Below are 19,938 nucleotides of genomic sequence, written 5' to 3' on the forward strand. Positions count from 1 at the left end.
AATGGCTTTTTCAGTACTTTTAATAACATACTATACGATGACTTCTTTTGTTTTTATGGCATACTACTGTATGACTTTTCCATAATTTACTATACTATGGCTTCTTTAAATAATAAACTATGCTAGTGCTAGTTTTCTGACATTTTTTTGATACACTAAATTGTTATATACTATATTGAAAACCAGATAAATTCCTCTTGACTGTTTTAAAAACAACGTGAAACAGGGACTTCAACAATAATCTGCTTTATTTTATCTGATTCTACTTGTGTGGAAACAGGAAAAAAAAAATCTGATTATGCCTAGTATGAATGTATCCTGTTTAATATAATGTACACTACAAATACAGACCTGTGGCTGATTTAAACAAAATTATTTAAACAATTATCACATTGAAAAATTTTTCAAACATTCCTATCTATAAATAACTGAAGAGAATGATCAACACAAACTTCTGTTTGTAGGACCAAATGGTGCTTTCCTGTCTCTTAGTTATTAAACCGCACAAATCAAGAGTGATTGGTTACATCAGTGCGCAGGCCCTGATGTTATTGCCTTTGTACTAATACAGCAGGCCGTGCAGCCTCATAAATTGATGGCTGTCAAGTGGTCAGCTGCCATGAGAGATGTTTCATTCAATAACTCCGCACACAGCTCCTGAAGGCACCACAGCAATCAGTTCTCTCAATACTGTTAATTTGTAAGACCATCAACAGAAACCGACACTTGTTAACATTTAGTGTTTATTTCATGGGTTCATACACATGTTGTTGCTGCTCTCCACCAAGGGTCAGTTCATACAGCAGAGGACAGCAGTCAGTAAATGTATTAAATATATCACAAGGAACTAGGAGGCACACTTGCAAAAAATGGCAACAGACCAGCAGGATATGAAGTAACATTATATCTACTCTGAACTGTGTTGTACTGATTGCATACTGACAGATAGAGGAGTGGAAGTAAGAAAAATAAATAAATTTGACCCATCTGTAGATCAAAATGCAGACCATCCTTTCAAATTTAACACAAAATAATCTCTTTTTCAATTCACTTTCATTTTAGAATTTAACAGAAAGGCAGTTATCTCTAAAAGCAAATTAAAAGTTTAAGATCTCCTATTGACTCTTTATATTGCTACAGAGAAATCTGTGGAATAAACAAAATAAATGAAGTCAACTGAAACATAAAAACATCTGCATCCCGACTAAAAAACAAAGGAGTCCATAAATTCCACTAAAGCAACACAACAAATGTGGATAAACACGTAAAAATATAATGAGGACGTGCTTCATATTATTCACTGATCCTACTTCATTTACACACATACGTTTCCTTAAATATGTTGGAAATGTCAAGTAAAACATGATGGTAGTCTGAAGACAACATTTCATTTATATTTGATTCTTAATATCGAGAAAGTTCGTCTCCGCACAAATACTGCTCTAACGTTGCCTGATTCAGGTCAGTGTATATGGAGTTCTTGTCACGTTGATCTGCCTTGTGATACACATAATTATAAAAATATACCTTGACCTCATATCGTCCACGGGGCGGGAAGACTAGTGAGAGGAACGACCTACGGCGTCACCATGACTGGACATCAGCTGATACATGTGACAATACAGGTGAAGCACACTGCGGTGGTTTTACTTGCTGGAGGCCATGATCTTGATGTACTGGAGGGCGCTGTGTGCTGCGTCGTTGTGAGCGTTGCTACAGGAAATGCCGGTGCCGTGGCACACTGTGACCGGGGAGGTGGACAGCTCTGCCAGGCACTGGTACTGTCCGTTTACCGTCAGCTCATCTGCAAAGTACGGCAACACACTTAACATGATACCACCTGTAAAAATGAATAATGCAATGTTCTCTCTGAGTGCTTTCCATTCTGCTAATTATGCTTCCTCCCGTCCTCCAGCCAGATCTGCCTTCATTCAGGATGCTCCAAATTTTTGATATGATGAGCATGTTTTCAGCAATGCCCATTAAATTTATTAATCGGCAGTAATTATCTTTCTGTACATTAGTTTTTATTCTCAGTGGCATGTAATTCAGCATCAGGTATTTTCCTTTTAAAAACTGACCCTACTGAGAGAAGCAAGGAGCCACGTTAGCTGAGGGGAAAGCACTCCGAACCGAAGCAACACCACTACAGTGTTTGTCTCCTTACCTATGTCAAAGTATGTGACCTCAAAGCCCTGTTCCTTAGACAGCTCCAACATCATCTGAATATAATCTGTGTTGGGAATGCTCAGCGGGTTTCTTCTCAGTAAAGATATATGCTCAGATGATGAGTTCCTTAAGTTCTCAAATCGGACGCTTGGTTTAGGAGTCTGAAAAATGAAATGTAACAGGAAAACAACATAATTAAAGGACAGTCGACTCAGGAATGTTGCAGCTGTCTCCAGCGGTCAGTTCACAAAGATGAGAAATATTTGACGTACCCATGTGATTTCAGAACAGCCTGACAGACTCTGAAGCTTTGACACCATTTTCTCTGCAGCCGCCTTTTTCGCTGCCTTTTTTGAATTTCCTTTAGCTGTAAAAAAAAAAAAAAAAAAAAAAAGACAGGAGATCAGAACAGGAAGACAACACTACACTGCGGTTGCTGTTAAAGATTTTACACAGATGTCTGAAAAACACGAGTACCTTTCTCTGATAGCGACTCCATCCGACAAGTAACGGTGAATTCTCTCTTGTGTGGCGGACCAGCCTCCATTAAAACTGTGTATTCAGGAAGACGCCATCCTCTCTGCAACGCCAACTCCTGAAACAAAAAATTAGAGAAAATATTATGGACAAGGAAAATCAGAGTTAAAATTTTATTTCAGAATCCTTACACTGCTGCTACTTTTAATTACACTTTAGTAAACGGACACAGTTTTCAATCTCTGGAAGTAAATACATTTATCAAGCTTTTCATACTTATGTTTTTTACTCTTTAATCTGGAAATCTTCAAATAAAAATTCACAAAAATTACAATTACAGACGAGACGTGCATGCACACGCACACAGGCAGCAAAACAAAAACAGCACCGCCCTGATTTACACACCTGCAGTATCCCCACTGAGTTGGGATGGTTGTTTGTTTCTGCTGCAACACCGTTACTCTCAGCCTTCACAGGAATATTCCTGTTGGGAATTACATCAAAGCAGTTACCACAGTTGCAACATATCAACACTCACTGCAGGCTCTCAGTACAGCAACAACACTGCATTGCTAAAAGGCTAATAAGGTTTTGGCAAACTCAAGTTAGGGCTGCAGCAAACACATTTTTTTATTACTGACTTATCAGTTCATTACTTCCTAAATTAATGACCTCAGAAAATGGTGAAACAGCACAGACATGCTTTGTTATAATTTATCACAACCTGAGATGATATATTCAAATTGTTAATTTGGCCCAACCAAAGTAAATTCAGTTTACTATCACAGAATACAAATATTTACATTTAAGAAGTTAAAGCAGTATATTTTTGCTTCAAAAGGAACTTAAAGGGACAGTTCATATTTTTTAAAGTGGGGTTGTATGGGGTACTCATCCACAGTACATTACATACAGCAGATTTCAGTCAGCAAACCCCGTGTTTGGAGAAGCACACAGGAGTACTGCCATGAAAGCTGAGCAAACTTCTGCTATTGTGGATGGGGTCAGCAACAAAATGTATTTTAGCAACCAAAAAAAAAAAATCAGTATCAGTTCAAGTGTATGCCATTTTGAGAGTTTTTTAATTGGTTTACCTTAATGTCAGGCAGTGATTTTCAGCGGGAAAACAAAGCCATTACATCACTCTCTTCAAAGCCAGACTCCATTGAGAAAAGCAGTGTTTCAACAGTGCTAAACACAGGAGCTGCTGGTCTACTGCTGCTTTGATCAGTTATTTTGTTTGTGTTATTGTATGACTTTGGCATTTAAAATAATTAGTTTGAATTCACCAAAGTCACACAATAATACAAACTAACTAAGCAATCGAAGCAGCAGTAGACCAGCAGCTCCTGTGTTTAGTGAGCTAAAATTACTGGTTTTGTCAATGGAGTCTGGTGACATTTATGAGAAACGTTAACAACCTCCCTGGCGGAATGGGCTGCCTGTCGAAAAGGTAAAGTGCTGAAAATAGCATACACTAAGACTGATACTAGAGAGACTGATTTATTTAGGTGGCTAAAATGCATTTTGTTGCTGACCCCCAACCACAGCAGTGCAGTACTTAGCTTCTGTGTCAGGCTTCAGCCTGCTTCTCCAAACTGGGGGCGTGCCGACTGACATTAACTGTATGTGATACACTGACTATGGATAAGTACCCCATACAATCACACTTTAAAAAATCTGAACTATCCCTTTAATCTATTCATCAATTATCACAGTTGTTACCAATTCATTTTTATTTCAATCATAACTTCAGCTCTACTCACACTGACCCAGCATCTATCTGCAGAATATTCAGGGCAGCCTCTGCAGCCTGGTGTTTAGCAGCTTTTTTACTGGGACCTTGACCTGAAACAAAACACAAACATGCACACACACAAAACACTGCAGATTATGTACTATATTACAAAAATTATTTTACTATCAGACAAAAAAAAAGCCCCATAACCTCAAGTCACTTAACCACTTATAAAGGCTACAAAATGAATATGGTGTCCTGTATTTGAGAAAGTAAAGGTTAACCCTGGAAAGGACATATTGAAAAATGTGGAAACAAATCAGTCCCTTTACAAGAGCAAACTGTTGTTTGAAAATTTCAAATGTAAAGACTGGATTATTTTTCATCACCTCAACACGTTGTTTTTTCAATTACGATATCGTAATTAAAAAAACAAGGCATATAGAACAGTGGTTTGGGGTCCAAAAATGGGTCGCAGATCCACTCTGAATGGACCACAAGTGACTCACAAATGTGACAAGTTTGTAAGAAACACATTTTGAAGTACAGTGAATGTTTGGCACAGAGCTTTTACTTCAAAGTGCTGTTTCCTGCTGTAGACTGAGCTACTAACAGACAGCTACTTGACAGAGACAGCAAACTAGCTCAACAACATGGCCAAACGCAAGTATGACGCTGAAGGAATTAAACTGTCTGGACTTTGAACAAACAAATGACTAAAGAGAAATCTGGACCCTGTGGCTGAACCAGTTGGGAGCCTCTGATATAGTGGTTATTTTTAAGACTATACTGCAGCAACAGACACACCAGACAAAAAAGCACAAGTGACAAATAATACGTTGCAGGCTGGAGTGCTCTTTTCAGAATTATCAGTGTATGATTCAGCTCAAATAAAAAGCCTTCATCCAGCGACAAGCAGTTATCAGCACAGCAGGAGGTGGGACTGCAACTCACCCGTGCAGCCGACTTCTCCGATTTTCACGCTGAAGACAAAGCTGGGTTGATGAGCCTCTCCTTCAGCCTTCTCCATCACATACACGGGGAGGTTGCCACTCTTGGTGCCATATTCGTGCAGGATTTGTATAGGTGTCTTCCCAGGGTTGGTCTTCTGCGATTCATGTGCATTCAAGCTGTGTGTATTAAACAAGCATCCACAAACAGTTAACCAGGAGCACATTAAATAGGCGGTTGCTGCGGTATATATCTGGGCAGCACATCAGGAAAGTTTACAGACCATAAATAATTAATGCAAATGGAACCATTTGACAAAATTTACTGCAGAATAAAACTGATCTGTCAGTACTTGCACTTTTAAGAGTATTTAGAAGCCAACGGTCAACAGATACTGGCAGCTTTTTAGCATATAAATATATGAACCATCAAAACTATCCAGAATCGAAGTCAGAGCCACTGATCACCTGTGACATTACCATCTAATGAATTTATCACAATGCCCTCAAAAAGTCTCAATTTATTGTTAATATAGGCTACGCTAAGTGCCCAGAAAAACAGAAACCTCTTGCACAATATACTGCTATCTAATAAATCGACCCAATATGAATTTGGAAATATGCCCGTCTTGTAAATAGAGGTTTTATAACTGTACAAAAATCTTTAAATATAATACAGTCCAATACATTCTGATAAAAAAAATTACTAAATTATGATTTACAGAGGTAATGTATATTGCAGGACTAGTTAAATTAATTGCACTATCCCGTATAGTGGGGCTGCACAAAATGCAAAATTAATAAATAAATGAACAAATAAAAATAAATAAATACATTTTTAAAAAAAATCATTTTGCAATTATTTTTGACAGATACTGCAGTTGCAATATGAGTCGCAATTTTAGTGGAATGTTAATAATTTTTGCATTTTATTTTCAATTTAAGAAATTTAAAAAATATATAAAAATGATGATGTCATTTTTGCTGGGTCTGTCTATCTCTGTAGTACCACAGTGCTTTATTTATAATGGTCTGTTGTGACATAGCTTACCTTTATCAAAACATTTCAGCTCCTGAGGATATTGCACTTGGCCATATTGTGATAGATTAATTGTGCAGCCCTACTGCATAGAGCTTTCTATTTTATTGACCACAATATAAGATGTCTGGGCTGCATGTCTTCTATGTTGACCTACTTTAGTCCAATCTCAGTGTCATTTTTGTCACAGAATTGACAAACATTTTTGCAAGAGCTGAAGGCTGTCCCACTGTGATATTGACAATACTCAAGGTCTCAACCTTTTCTAGTCTTTTCTACGAATTTGGTTAATGCCGGCAAAACTGCAGACTAGTGAGAATTTTACAGACTCCAAAGTGCTCTTATTTTAAAAACAGGGATAACATGTGAAATCTGTAAGCATTTACAAAACACAACATTAAAGATTTGAATATGGGGGCGTCGGTGGCTTAGTGGTAGAGCAGGCGCCCCACGTACAAGGCTCTTGCCGCAGCGGTCCGGGTTCGACTCCAGCCTGTGGCCCTTTGCTCCATGTCACTCCCTCTCTTTCTCCCCTGTTCACGCTTGTCTGTCCTATCCATTAAAGTCTAAAAAGCCCCCAAAAATATTTTAGAAAAAAAAAAAAAAAAAAGATTTGAATATGTAAAAGTGTAGCAGCAAGCACTGTCCAGTTCTTTGGTCTGTGAGGAAGTTCTGATGTACAGGCTATTAATCAAATCACAAAATGTGCAACCACCACTCAATTACATTAAACTGAATATGAAATGTGAGCTGTGCACTTTACTAACCACACTAATGCTTCTGCCCCGGGGCCTTCTGCATTTTAACATTTTCACTGAGCACTCACTGTGAAGCTGGTCTGAAATCAACTGAGGTCTGTGTGATGCCTTAAATTTGTTTTACTTCACACAAAACTATTGCTGAAAATAAAGCTCTTTTTTTCAGGAAGGGCTGCAAAAAATACCAAAAAGTCACATTGTGATTATTTTGACAGACATTGTGATCGAGATATGAGTCACGTTTTTAGTGGAAATGGCAATTTTTGCATTTCAATTTCAATGAAAGAATAAATAAAAAATAATGATGATGTGATTTTTGCTGGGGTCTCTGTACCAAACAGCCCCTCATGTCTGGAATATTACTTGCAGGTTGGGGCATCTCTGTACCACCACAGTGCTTCATTTATAATTGCATGTCATGACACAGTTTTACCTTTATCAAAAAATTACAGCACCTGCATGGATCTTGCACATGAAAACACTGTAATTTCAATCAAATTTCTATCATTGAGCAGCCCTAACTTACACATGTCTTATCTACTCAGTGTGACCACTTGCTCTCATCCAATATATTTTGTTTGTTTGTTTGTTTTAATTAAATAATAATTAAGACAGCAATTAACAGCAGACATAACAAAGAAAGGGATATAATCAATCCAAGCCAACCAGCAAAGCAATAAATATTACAAAAAAGGAAGGGAAAGAAAAAACTGTTATGGTGCTGTAAAATGGAAAACTGTTTTTATGGCAAACACAACACACAATAAAATGACATTATTTACACTGAAGTGCAGCTTTTGGGTTGAGGTGAGGATTTGGCAATAACAATGTGGTACTATCCATAAATAAAACCACGTTGACAGTGTGTAAGATATAAGATAATCGTGTTTTTCTACACCAAACAAATACGTCTTAAACCATCAGATATATTTCTGTAATGACATCAGTCCACAGTGTGTTACTGTAGCTGCAGTGGCTCTCAGCAGCGGGACTGATAACTTTAACTGAAGCTAGCACATCATAGCTAACACTGTGACGTTAAGCCATTTATGTCTGCTTAACAGCAATCTTTATATGACATTACCTACACATTAAGGGTAATCTGGCTAATTATTCAGCACATTTAACTCTTTAATTGCCTCTAAGTAAAGGAGTTTTATGTTGCCCATCAAACCTAAACACTGTCCGTTAGCCAGCTAAGCTAATCAGGGTAACGGTAGCTCACTGACGTTGACGCAGTTAGCTCCTGTCATTCAATTAAAAGTACACTTATTTAACGCTAACAGAGGCCTCTGAAAGACAACTTTCCACTGTTACATATTATAAATATAATTTAGGTGAGGCTTCTTTTAGTGGCCGATAAAACAGAGTAGTTTAGTATTAAGACCCAGCTCAACTAAATGTATTGGCGTCACCAGTGACCGTTGGCTAACTAACCGAAATTTAAAGACCTGTCAAATTAACGCTAACGTTAACACTTCTTGCTAAGACAGCTAACTTATCTTAGTAACAGCACCGTAACAGACTGTCTAAAATTCACGTTGAGCTTAATTTACATTTAACTAACGCTAATAATATTTGAGAAACTTTGCAGGGTTTATTTTATGACTAGCTATGTAGCGTTATTATCACTATTTCCACACTTGGCATCAGCGGGACCTACTAAATATTGTCAGTATGTTGTCTTTAATTTACAGCAAACGTTAAATATGCTGTAATGAGTAATAGATGAACAAACCTCGTGTCTGCGGTGGTTTTCATTGCTGGTGTTTGAAATCCCTCCTGAGACATGTTCACTGTTTTCTGTCTTATTGTCTGCGGGCTGGTTAAAGATTATACAGCGGGTTAATGGAAAAAAGCTCAGACACCGCTGTGGGATATTTGCCTGAGCATTTAGTTTTGTTATTGGTGAGAAAATGAATTAGCCTGAAACAGCTAACAGTTCTTCATTGTAACCTAGCCGGGGAAATAACCAAATTTAACGTCATATCAACATCCGGGTCACCAGAGGGTCACCTGAGGCCTGTGTGTGGGGATGAAGTGTTTACCGCCCCCTGCTGGTGATGGCGTGCAAGTGTCCGCCTCGGTTACAGCAGTGCAGGGCTGTATTCTGCTGGATTACAGTAGATTTAATCCAAAAACTACTTACTAAAATGGTGAAAGGCGTTTAGATTGTGAAATGCAGTTTCCTGTTGGTGCTTCACAATGACTTTAACAATAACATGTTGCATAAATGATAACTTTCTGTTCACTGACAGTAGCAAAATACTGCTTGCTGTTTGCAGGATGAGCCCCACTCACATATAATCTCAAAGACTTTAGGTAACTTTACTGACTGGATATAATTTTTTCAGAACAAAAGGAAGCCAGAAAACAGGCAAAAAAAATTGAAATTTGGCCTGAAGTGGTACAGCGATGTACACTGATCTATGTATAATTTTGTAATTATATGCATGTACTGTAATTACCAGAGTGCAGCCCTTACCTTTATGAGTTCTGTAGGTTTATGTCTTGTATTGTTATAGAATAAAAAAAATATATAGTTAAAAAAAAAAAGCAGGACTACAGGCAACAGTTAATTCCATTTTTATTTAATCTGTCCATTTTTTTTTTTAAATTAATCAATCAATAATTTTCTGTATAAAATAATAGAAAATTGTGAATAATGGTGTTTTTGTTTAATTGCTGGAGATACATTTTCAAGCATTAAATACTCAATTAATGCATTATTTCTGTCAGCAGCAGCAGTGAAGACTTGGAAAGTTGTGAATGTGATAAGACTGTCGCAGAGCTTTTTTTTTTTAAAGGTTCAAGTAACATGCATATAAACAATCACAAGAAATATAAATTACAACATATTTCCACAATGGCGGGTGTATAAAATTGATTGTCTCACTGATAGAAAATTCAACTGCTTCATAGATTTCTGATGTGTAATAACTGCATGTATAAAATCAAATGAAGCGAGGCTGGTGGCAAAAATACAATCATATTCGGGAGAGGACACTTGCCTACACAGTGCTTGTACCGGAAGTATTTAGTTAATTACGTCTGTTCAATAACCATGTCTAAAGGTACATTTAAATAACACATAATAGAAAGAAGATAAAGAGATGCAAATTGTATTTAGTTCTGGGCTGATGTGCATGACTGCTGTAGCTCAACCAATTCATTAAAATTCAACATTAAACATCTCATAAAAATGTACTGCTTTAAGTAGAGGAATGGAGTTGAACTGTACGTATCATACCTGGTATAAAAATTAAATATTCTGACAAATTTATCTACTTCCAACCTTTTACATGACTTACAGTAAACCACATCTCAGATGAACAGAGCTGTTCCAGATGTCGTCATGAAAATACTGTTGAAATCCAGCAGATTTAAAATGGATGAAAAAAGGATGTCTGACATGAACACAGGGATGAGTCTCTGATGAATGAGTGGATCAAACAGGCGTCAGATTGTTGTCATCACTGCGACAGGCTGGGGGGAGGAACTTTGGGGATCGGAAAGACCACCTTCTTCCTGAGTGAGAAAGCTGGTTGAGGCATCTGCTTTTTGACACCGTAGGAATCTGTCTTCAGGCTAACATCTGCATTCACTTTGGTCAGGATGGACACAAGGTCACAACCCCTGGGGAAAAAAAGATACTGTCAGATAGTGAACTGAAAAACTACAAAAGCCACTTATAATTAGTTATTCACCAATTTCAAACTATCACATATCACAGAGGAAACTACAATTAGAGGTGGAGAAGTACTTAAATAATTTTCTTCAAATAAAAGTAGCAATAATAGCTCTAATTGGCAACTGGGTGGCGCTATAACAACAGAAAAATGCTTAAAATGGCTAAAATGCGACCGATCGCTGTGGCTCCCCGTGGCCAAGTGTTTGTTGTTTTTTCTAATTTTTGGTATGACTAAGTCATGGTATGGTATGCTGTACATAATCACGGAAACTGTCAGTGTGTCCTTCTGTCAGTCAGTCATTCTGTCTGTCCCACGTTTTTCTACTCACTGACGTGGTCAATCTATGTGAAACTGCACATAGGCATTGAGGATTGGCATAGGTAGAAGGTGACAAAGCTACCAATGGGTATGGACTAGTTAATCATAAATAAACACGTTTCAACCATAAAACGTGATCAGGTTTTGGACCTTGTCCACTTTTGTGTCAGGAGTGGTTGCAGACTGACTTGGCAGAGATGGCTGCCATCTTGTTTTTACATGGATTAGTGTATTGTGTAAATTATCTTTCCCCATGTTCACTGATGGAAACCTTGTTAAGACTTTTACTTCCTCTAGATAGTTGAGTTTGATCGTCTTCTCGGCACTCCGCCAGGGCCAGTAGATTGCACAAAAAAGTGTCCATGAATAAGGACAACAGGCCTAAGTTAAACAAAATGAAGCAGAAGGTCAACTAAGCCCAAAATGTGATGTTCTCATTTGAGGATTCAGGGTCTTAAGAGGATAATGCTGCAAAAGGTGCCTTTGTGCGTTGGTATCTCACGGAGACATCTACTGATAAATCAAAAGTATTTGACGAGTTTGGTTGTCACCCACTGTGTCAACAACTGCTGCTGCTTGGTGTGTATCATAACGCTGTGAAAGGTGCCTCTGTGCGTCAGTATCTGACGCCGACATCACTGACAAAGCAGCAGTATTCAATGATTTCCTAATGAGAATGGTGCTGAGCATACAGTTGGATAATTGAGATTTGGATTATACTGCATGACTTGTGTGAGAGTTTGTGAGCAATAAAGAAATTGTCTTCACAAACAAACAGTCATTTTGTAGGTAAAGTATTTCTTTAATATCTAAGCGTTACTTTAATTCTGTAGTTGGTCGACCTGGAGCCAATTTGAACTATTTCACATACTGCATTACATTTTATAAACTGGCCATATGTGTTGTATTTGAAATCTGTCAGATGGATATAGTAGAGCACAATATTTCCTACTAAAATGTAGTGGATTAGAAGTATAAAGAAGCATAAAATGAGCACGGTAAACCACATAAAATAGACTGAAAATTTGTACTTGAATAGTACTTGAGTAAGTTTACTTCCCACCACTGAAATCATGCAACAATATCTGATATTTTGTTTCACTAACCTTGGCACCATCTTGACGAGGTTTTGGCACAATGACTGAATAAACCATGCGCCATTACTCCTCTCTCTGAAAGAGACATAAGAAGGAACGGTGGCCATTCCCAGCAGGAAATCTGCATCACATGGGATGGACTCGTTGGCTTTAACAGCATCGCTGCAAACAGAAGTGCGTGCAGGACCATCAGCCTCGATGTGGACAGCCCTCTGCTCGCTGGTGCCCTGGCAGGCCTGGATGAAAAACATCTTGGGTTTTTCTGCCAAAGAGACGCACCTCAGTGCATTGACAGATTCCTTCAGATCCTTGATCTTGACAGTGTAGCCATCCACACCGTACACACTTCCCTCCTTGCCATGGCTGAGGATGCAGCACACCAGACAGTCCATCTGACTGTGGTTTCTGCTGCCGAGCTCCCGCATCGCAGACAGCAACTGCTCCCTCTTACAGTCCCTCTGTATCTCTACCTCAAAGCCGAGCCACTTAAACACTTTGTGCAGACACTCTGGAAGACACACAGATGACTTTAAATACCACACGCATACCTAAATACACACAGAGCAGGGATGAAAAACATGCACCAGTTTGAATTTGAGCCTCCCAAAATAATTAAACATACCTTCATCAAGCATGGTCCCCTCCCGCTTCCCGAGATTTTGTATGGAGTTAGAGAAGTCGTAGTTGTTAATTATCAAGCAGACACCTCTCTTTGATGCAGTCATGGGATATGTTCCTAAATCCTACAAAGATGAATCAGAAACCAAGGACAGGATTTATTGTAATACTTGCACTTTGACGACAATAATCTACTTTTCATTTTGCCACAAGTTATACATTCAATAACTTTAAGGTCCAGTGTGTAGGATTTAAGGGGAATTATTGGCAGAAATTAAATATAATGAGTATGTTTTCTTCATTGTATAATCACCTGTAATAAGAATCGTGTTTCAGTTACCTTAGAATGAGCATTTTATACCTACATAGGGAGCAGGTCCTCCTCTACAGAGTCCGCCATGTTGCACCGAAATGTTTCTACAGTAGCCCAGAACAGACAAACCAAGCACTGACTCTATATAGGGCCAGTGGTGCATTTGCATTTTTGCACTAGCCATCGTAGTTAGCAGCCCCTCTGAAACAAGCACCGCCAAATAGACTTGATGGGACAAACTTTAACCCATGCTTACAAACGTTTTGGAGACGGGAAATCTGAAACACAGTGAGGTGGAAGCCTGATTGTAGATATTGTCCAATACCTTTGGCGCATGACATTTTTTGCTTTTGTTCGTACGTATATTTTTAGTGTGGATCCTACACACAGTTTCATAAATGAGATCGCTGGTCCGCTTGTTTTGGAGGTGAAGAGACGGTAAAAACCTCCTGACACTGAAGGAATTCTAACCAGGAGAAGTTTGAGCAGGTTGCAATCTCAAATTTCTACCACTAGATGCCACTAAATCCCCCTAAATCTTACACACAGCTCCTTTAAGTTAGCACAAACAGCGTCACATTACTCCTTACTTAAGCCCATGCACATGTAGAAGAAATAATACATCACACACCTCAGTGTTTGTGTTTGTAGTCTGAGGCGTCTGCTTTTCAGGGGAGGCCTTGTTTACTTGAGACGGCATTTCCACAACATCAATTCTCACTATGGGACAGACGATTGCAGGGTTGAGAGGCAATACATTTTAAGATGAAAAGAAAAAAATGTATTCAAAAAATCAAAAGGTCTGACACGTCATTTAACTGATGGCTTAACACAAAATCTACTTACTATGACCTTTCAAGGGGGGGCAGCTGACTGTTTGAGTGTTCAAACCACTCAGTGTGTGTGACAGGCCCTCACACTCATCTCCACCCTGAAACGCATTTGGCACATCTGGGGAAGTGAAACAAGAGGATTCAGAATAAATCCGTCCACTGCACTTAAAAACAGCTTTAAGGTATGAGACAACCAACCCAACGCAAGACTCACCCATAGAGGTGTTGGACATATTCATGCTCGGCTGTGTGGGACAAATAAGAAATTGTCATTAAACACACAAAGAAATATCACCATTTATTTGTCATATGAGTTTTAATGATAGATTCTCACCTCGGGCAATATTTCTTCAGAGAAGAATGAAAAAGGTAATTAGGATTGTCATTCTCAACAGTGGTTAAAAATACAACATAATGTTCAGTGTGAGTGCAATGTGACATTTTAGAGCATTATAATTAGACATGACTGAGAGCAGGAAAAATGACGATATCGAAAGTAAGTATGGATGCCAACTTCTGTCATCTGAAAGAAAGTTTTTTGCTTGTTTTATAATCTAGTGTGTCATAATTATGGGACACTATCACATTAAGCAGAGAAAAAAAATTATAATGAAAAGATTAGTTAGGTGGTAGATTTAAATATGGGCTTTCGCAATACACATATCATTTGAAAACTACTGTATATTTACACCTACTCTTCTAGATTGATTGCTTTCCTACAAGCAAATACATTATGGATAATTTATTTAGCTATTTGAAATCCAGATAAATGTACAGCTGTGATGCAAAATGATCTTAAAACGTCTTTTTACCTGGCAGTTTACGTGAGGCAGTCCTCTCAGGATCTAAAGGCTGAGGGTCCTGATAAAGAACACAGACAAAAAAAAAGACGTTCCAGCAAGTGGCTGGCGTCACATGGTGTGTGGCTTTAATATCAGGGTAGAAATGTGTCACTGAAACTCAGAGGGAGTGTACCTGGCTTGGATCAAAAGGGTACGACACAGACCTTGGTCGGCTTGTTTCCTCAGCGATAGGGCCAGTGTGAGTTACTGCAGGTAAAAAAGACACAAGTAAAGCAATAATAAAGTGTGCAAATATTAGATGGAAGTAAAATAACAATTATATGAAGTGAGATTAACTGTTACAGCATCATCATCTCTTCTCATCTCTTTCGCCTTCTACTTCAATCCCAGCTTCCTCCTTCTGGTCTATATGTGTATGTGTGTTTGTGAAAATGTGTACATGTTGTGGGACATAAATCTGTTCACACACTGACATTGTGGGGACTCATTGTCTTGTGAGGACAAAACACAAATCCCCACAATGTAAATAATTAAATTGCAGTGTCAAGACTTTGTTTAGGGTTAAGATTAGGATAAGGGTTGGGGTTAGGTATGTAATGGTCATGGTTAAGTCTCCAGGGAATTAATGTATTCCACCCAAATTAGCATATAGGTGCAGGTTTTTTAAATGCAGGAAAACTTGCTAAATAAAAGCGACAGACTCCTTTCTCATTGCCAGCAGATGTGTATGCCTTTGTTTATTTTTTCTTATGTGTCACGTTTGACATCAGTAAACAACAGAGAGCAGCATGAGAGTCAGTGTAAATGTTACGGTGGTTACTTTGTTTAATATCTGTAACTTATTCAGTTTCTCTTTCAAACTCAGTGCTGACAAATTTGGAACGATGTTAAAGCACTTCTTAGACAGACGGATGAACTTTTGTAGCTGAGATGAGAAGAAGTTACTGTCAGTCACACCAGAAAAAAGGGGCAAAAATTATAGGGCTGTAGTCTCCTGGTCGACTAGTCGATTATTTGGTAGCTATGCTCTTGTCCGACCAAATTCTCGTTAGTCGAATAATCGCCGTGTTACTTTCATAAGGAGAAAAGTGCTACATCAACAGCTTTCAACAGGCTAAGTTACCTGTGAAAATGTCATAAAGTTGAACTCGCCCACCCTAACGCTCAGCGTCGCGGTGACGCAGACCTCCTGTCTGTTTCCGACACCATTTCTCTCAGTGGAAACGAAGCTTGTATTTACTTGTATCTCACAGATAAGAAACAGTAAATTGTGAAGACAGTAAAGCCTCCACTAAAATAGCATTTTAAGTCGTGTGTGTGATTTATACTTCGGGATTTATCCTGGCTTCATATGAGCAGAGGAAATCTCCGCTCGTCGCTAGGCTAATGTATAACGTTACCATGTAAAATGCCATAGGCTGGCGCTAATAACGTTAGCATGTTGTATTTGTTTGGAAAACGTGTTTAGTATAAGACAGTTGTTTGTCAGTGAATGTTGTGAGTTGTAATGGAGCCAAGTTATGTGCCGTTACTTTTGTTACATGTTGCTGTTGTCCCTGGCTTTATATGAGAAGAGGAAAAGATCGCCCAACGCTAGGCTAATTTATACAATGTAAAATGCCGTTAGACTTGTGCTAATAACTTTAGCATGTTGTATTGGTGGGGGAAATGTGTACAGATGAAGACAAGTGTTTGTCTGTCGGTTCTGTGATTTATAGTGAAGCTGATTTGCGTACTTGTGTTTGAAATTGTCTCTATTAAGCCATATTTAATGTGTGTTTTGAATCAACTATGTAAATAAAGTTTGATTTGAACTAAACTTTACACCACCTAACACAGTCCTCCACCGCCGACTAGCGTTTTGGAGGTGTAACTGCGGAGTGACACAGATACACCACCGCAGAAGTAAAAATAACGTGCAGATTTTTTTTCTCCCCACGGCTAATCGATTAGTTGAAGATTATGTGCAACTTACTCAACCAAGATTTTCTTTGGTTGACTTCAGCCCTAAAAAATTAGCGTGTCCATCTGGTTGCTGTGTTTCCATCCCGGCCAATCAGAGTTGGAGCCAATAAATATCCGTGACAACTGCAGAGTCATTTGTCCCAGGAATGAATGAAGACTGCAACATTTCCCATCAAATATTAAAGCCAGATGTTATTGGGTGTAAGTGGGGTTTTTTGTTCGGTGGAAAAGAGGCTTTAGTCAATGCAGTGTCCCCTTAAGTACCTACTGAGGTAAACTATCTGAAAGTAAACCTGCTGTCTCCAGTGTCTGCTTTTGTGTCCTTATTTCAGCATTAATCGTTACATCGTTTTGCAAAGAGAATTTTCTGTAGCTTACCCTGCTGTGCTTTAAACTGGATGATCTTTTCTTTCAGCATGGGACACACTGACTCAATTATGGTCTCCAGCAAGTTTAGATTAGTGTCATTGATGAGGTCCATGTGCTCCATCTCCAGGAAGACCTCCAGGGTAGTCTGAAAAGTTAAGCAGCTACAGTTACACTTTGTTTTACCAAAAGGTCATATGATGCACACTGCAATTAAGCAAAATCATTAACCTGATAAATAATTTTTAAAGTAAGATTAAACATGTTGTGACGCTCTATGAGATATAACTGTAAGTTTGTGACTATGGCTGTTTGCCTAGACGCCATCTAACTCATGAGTTTCAAACATCTCTGAAGATGCACTTACAACATTTTCCTCCAGTTTCCTACGCGGCAGATCTTTGGCAAGCAAGAACTTCACTTGTTTCAAGTCATCATCAGTAATCTCCTCAGACAGGTTGTAGAGCAGCTTCCTGCAGAAAAAAGTCATTAAAAAGTCAGTAAAACTGTTCAGGGTTGTTGAGGGAGGCCCCATGCTTGACTCGACATAGGTCACTACAGTACTTCACTATTCTGAAGTCACCGGATGCATTTAGCAATCGGGATGCACCTCTGATACAGGATCTTTTTCTACTGTGAAAAGTATGAATTCCTGCAGTGTGTGTCTGTGATTTCAGCTTTGAATCTGAACTTAATGTTGCCAAAATAGTTGCTGTAAGGTATCACTGTTGATAAAATCTGTGCATTAATTTGTTCTCAACATCCTTAAATGTGTTTCTGCAGCTACAACTGTTTTCTACAAACTCACAAACTTTCTCATACAAAAACCCATGAGTATTTTAGATCATAATCAGTAAAACATTGGGACTCCACCTGTAAGGAGAGATGAGGCTTGTGGTTGGTCGGTCGGAGAGCCCCAGGTCACGGATCAGACGGGTGCGTTGGATGATGAGGAGAAGCTCAGTCAGCAGGTGTGGCTGCTCAGCAGAGAGGTGGTCTTGATCCCCCAGGCGAGAGAAGAGGTGACTGGCCAACTCCACTGAGGTCGGGTTTCGGCCCAGGAGGTCAGTGCAAAGGAACGCTAAAGCTTTCACCTCGTCCTTGCTCAGGGCCTTCCCTACTTCTAACAGCAGCCTCTGGAAATCCATTCTGTGCGCTTAAAAAGAGATACAGGACAGATTCAGTCAGATGTCTGGTTTCACTGTAGTCACATATGTTGTAGTGGCAGTTAACAGTATGAAGGCCTGACATCACCTTTAAAATTCCATTTAGTTTTCTTCACAGACATGAATTAAATACTGACATACAGGCCTACTATAAAAGTTTTCTTACACCCCTTAGAGTCAAGAGGGCCTCAGGACCCCCGTGGTGCTCTGGCTATCCCTAGTCTGGGTCGCGACACTCAGGTTGGAACCAGTGAACTAACCAATATATACAGACAGTGCGACAGCAGGACAGATGATGCCAGTAGAAACAGACAGATTGTCGTCAGATGAGTGTGGCTGAAAAGCACTTTGTAAACACCTGCTTCCTGTAGCTGCCACATTAAAGGGTCACATTTTGCCACTAGAAAGTGCAGAGAACAAGCTCAATGTGACCAACAACAAACTGGAACAGGACAAGTGTGTTATGATTATTATGAATCCCCTGTAAAAAATCATGTGAAGTAAGTAATGTGACATTAATCACAGTAATGAAATATACCTAAGTGCAATTACTTAATGCTATACAGGAAATTAGCTCAACTTGTACTTTCCATATTGCCCCTTTTTTTTTTTGCCACTTTATACCACAGACTGTCGAAAAAAATGGACGTAACCACCATGACGTCACCCATTGGTTTGTGGACTACCATTTTGAAGCCTCAAGTTCAGTATTTCAGCCGTCGCCATCTTGGCATTTTAGAGCCAAAAGTGACCATATTTGGACGAGAGGCCTGAGCTATGGAGGAGTGCGGGGTGGATTTGACTCAGAAGCCAAGGCATCTGTGGACAGCTTGTCACTCAAATTGGCCTGCTCTTAAATATACATAACTTTAAGCCTTCATAAAAGTTGCTTAGCTATAGAGATGTTTGGCTGTAAACAGCTGTAAAAAGTTGGGGGTCGATGGGGATTGACTGGCCTCTAGAGCCAGCCTAAACTCGGTATCTGCCATTACTCAAAGCTCAAGTATCTGGGCTTGTTGTGTCATTATAGGGACTGAAAAAGTCAAATCGGTGCATCCCTCTTTCAGCCCTCAGCCAACTTCTCTACATGTTGCAACTGGTTTTGGTACCTATGTGTATATGCGTGTATGCGTGTGTGTGTTTGTTTATGTGTATGTATGTGTGTGTGAGGGGTGGCATGTTAAGAAGTTAGAGAGTCAAGCTGTTTAGAGACAACAGGAAAACAACTGTCATTAAAGGCAGGAAACTATCTTGAACAGTAACGTTAACACAATCACAACAGCCTGAATTACATTTTTAGCACGATTTAACCATTACAGCACATTTATCTGACTCACTATGAAAACGTGTTGCGCAGTGTTACCTGTGTGGAGTTCTCAGAAGGTCTGACCGAGCAGGATATTAGTTCATCTCAGCATAATAAAGTTCTGCAGGCGGTTATCTAACTACTCATAAACACAGGCTGACATATGCTGAGGATATTTAACAACAAGTTCACGGACACCGCAGCTCAGGGTTTTCATAACAAGCCCACAGTAGGAGGAAGTAGAAATCGAAAGTAAAAAGAGCGTGTAGCGTGACCGCGTGACACACAACCAGTCAGCAGTCACGGAGCTCCCAGCGGCTGCTACTGGCT

The 19,938-nt window shown here is 39.1% G+C and overlaps 2 protein-coding genes across 4 annotated transcripts; both read right to left on the reverse strand.

The window, feature by feature from the left end:
- Positions 1–726: 726 nt before the first annotated feature.
- On the reverse strand, positions 727–10,554 carry prkra (protein kinase, interferon-inducible double stranded RNA dependent activator). Of its 3 annotated transcripts, none has more exons than XM_050048952.1 (8): positions 10,443–10,554; positions 5,339–5,514; positions 4,413–4,494; positions 3,052–3,130; positions 2,647–2,764; positions 2,442–2,536; positions 2,168–2,330; positions 727–1,804 (listed from the first exon to the last, which is right to left on the reverse strand). In XM_050048952.1, exons 2-8 carry the CDS (start codon positions 5,412–5,414, stop codon positions 1,647–1,649), a joined length of 771 nt encoding a protein of 256 aa, XP_049904909.1. In that variant the 5' UTR covers positions 5,415–5,514; positions 10,443–10,554; the 3' UTR covers positions 727–1,646. The 3 variants fall into 3 exon arrangements, with proteins under 3 accessions (XP_049904909.1, XP_049904908.1, XP_049904907.1); XM_050048951.1 differs by lacking the exon at positions 10,443–10,554 and adding an exon at positions 8,870–9,113 and having other exon boundaries at positions 4,419–4,494; XM_050048950.1 differs by lacking the exon at positions 10,443–10,554 and adding an exon at positions 8,870–9,113.
- On the reverse strand, positions 9,704–19,920 carry casp10 (caspase 10, apoptosis-related cysteine peptidase). The gene is made up of 13 exons (XM_050048948.1): positions 19,666–19,920; positions 18,010–18,292; positions 17,504–17,609; positions 17,149–17,284; positions 14,978–15,051; positions 14,815–14,863; positions 14,337–14,350; positions 14,217–14,247; positions 14,016–14,120; positions 13,801–13,889; positions 12,861–12,981; positions 12,248–12,746; positions 9,704–10,767 (listed from the first exon to the last, which is right to left on the reverse strand). The coding sequence occupies exons 2-13, from the start codon at positions 18,282–18,284 to the stop codon at positions 10,605–10,607; spliced, it is 1,662 nt and encodes a 553-aa protein (XP_049904905.1). The 5' UTR covers positions 18,285–18,292; positions 19,666–19,920; the 3' UTR covers positions 9,704–10,604.
- Positions 19,921–19,938: the final 18 nt, after the last annotated feature.

Source organism: Epinephelus moara, chromosome 7 (assembly GCF_006386435.1).
Source record: "Epinephelus moara isolate mb chromosome 7, YSFRI_EMoa_1.0, whole genome shotgun sequence".
NCBI lineage: Eukaryota > Metazoa > Chordata > Actinopteri > Perciformes > Serranidae > Epinephelus > Epinephelus moara.

What these genes read in the sequence shown, in the direction of transcription:
- casp10 (XM_050048948.1), bottom strand. Translation starts at nt 18,284, where the DNA reads ATGGATTTCCAGAGGCTGCTGTTAGAAGTAGGGAAGGCCCTGAGCAAG. An exon ending in AGCCTCATCTCTCCTTACAG is followed by an intron (nt 17,610 to 18,009) that starts GTGGAGTCCCAA and finishes TTTTTTCTGCAG; the next exon opens with GAAGCTGCTCTACAACCTGT. An exon ending in TATGTCCAACACCTCTATGG is followed by an intron (nt 14,121 to 14,216) that starts GTGAGTCTTGCG and finishes TCACTTCCCCAG; the next exon opens with ATGTGCCAAATGCGTTTCAG.
- prkra (XM_050048950.1), bottom strand. Translation starts at nt 8,922, where the DNA reads ATGTCTCAGGAGGGATTTCAAACACCAGCAATGAAAACCACCGCAGAC. An exon ending in CAGATAGATGCTGGGTCAGT is followed by an intron (nt 3,131 to 4,412) that starts GTGAGTAGAGCT and finishes AATTCCCAACAG; the next exon opens with GAATATTCCTGTGAAGGCTG. An exon ending in GCTGTTCTGAAATCACATGG is followed by an intron (nt 2,331 to 2,441) that starts GTACGTCAAATA and finishes TTCATTTTTCAG; the next exon opens with ACTCCTAAACCAAGCGTCCG.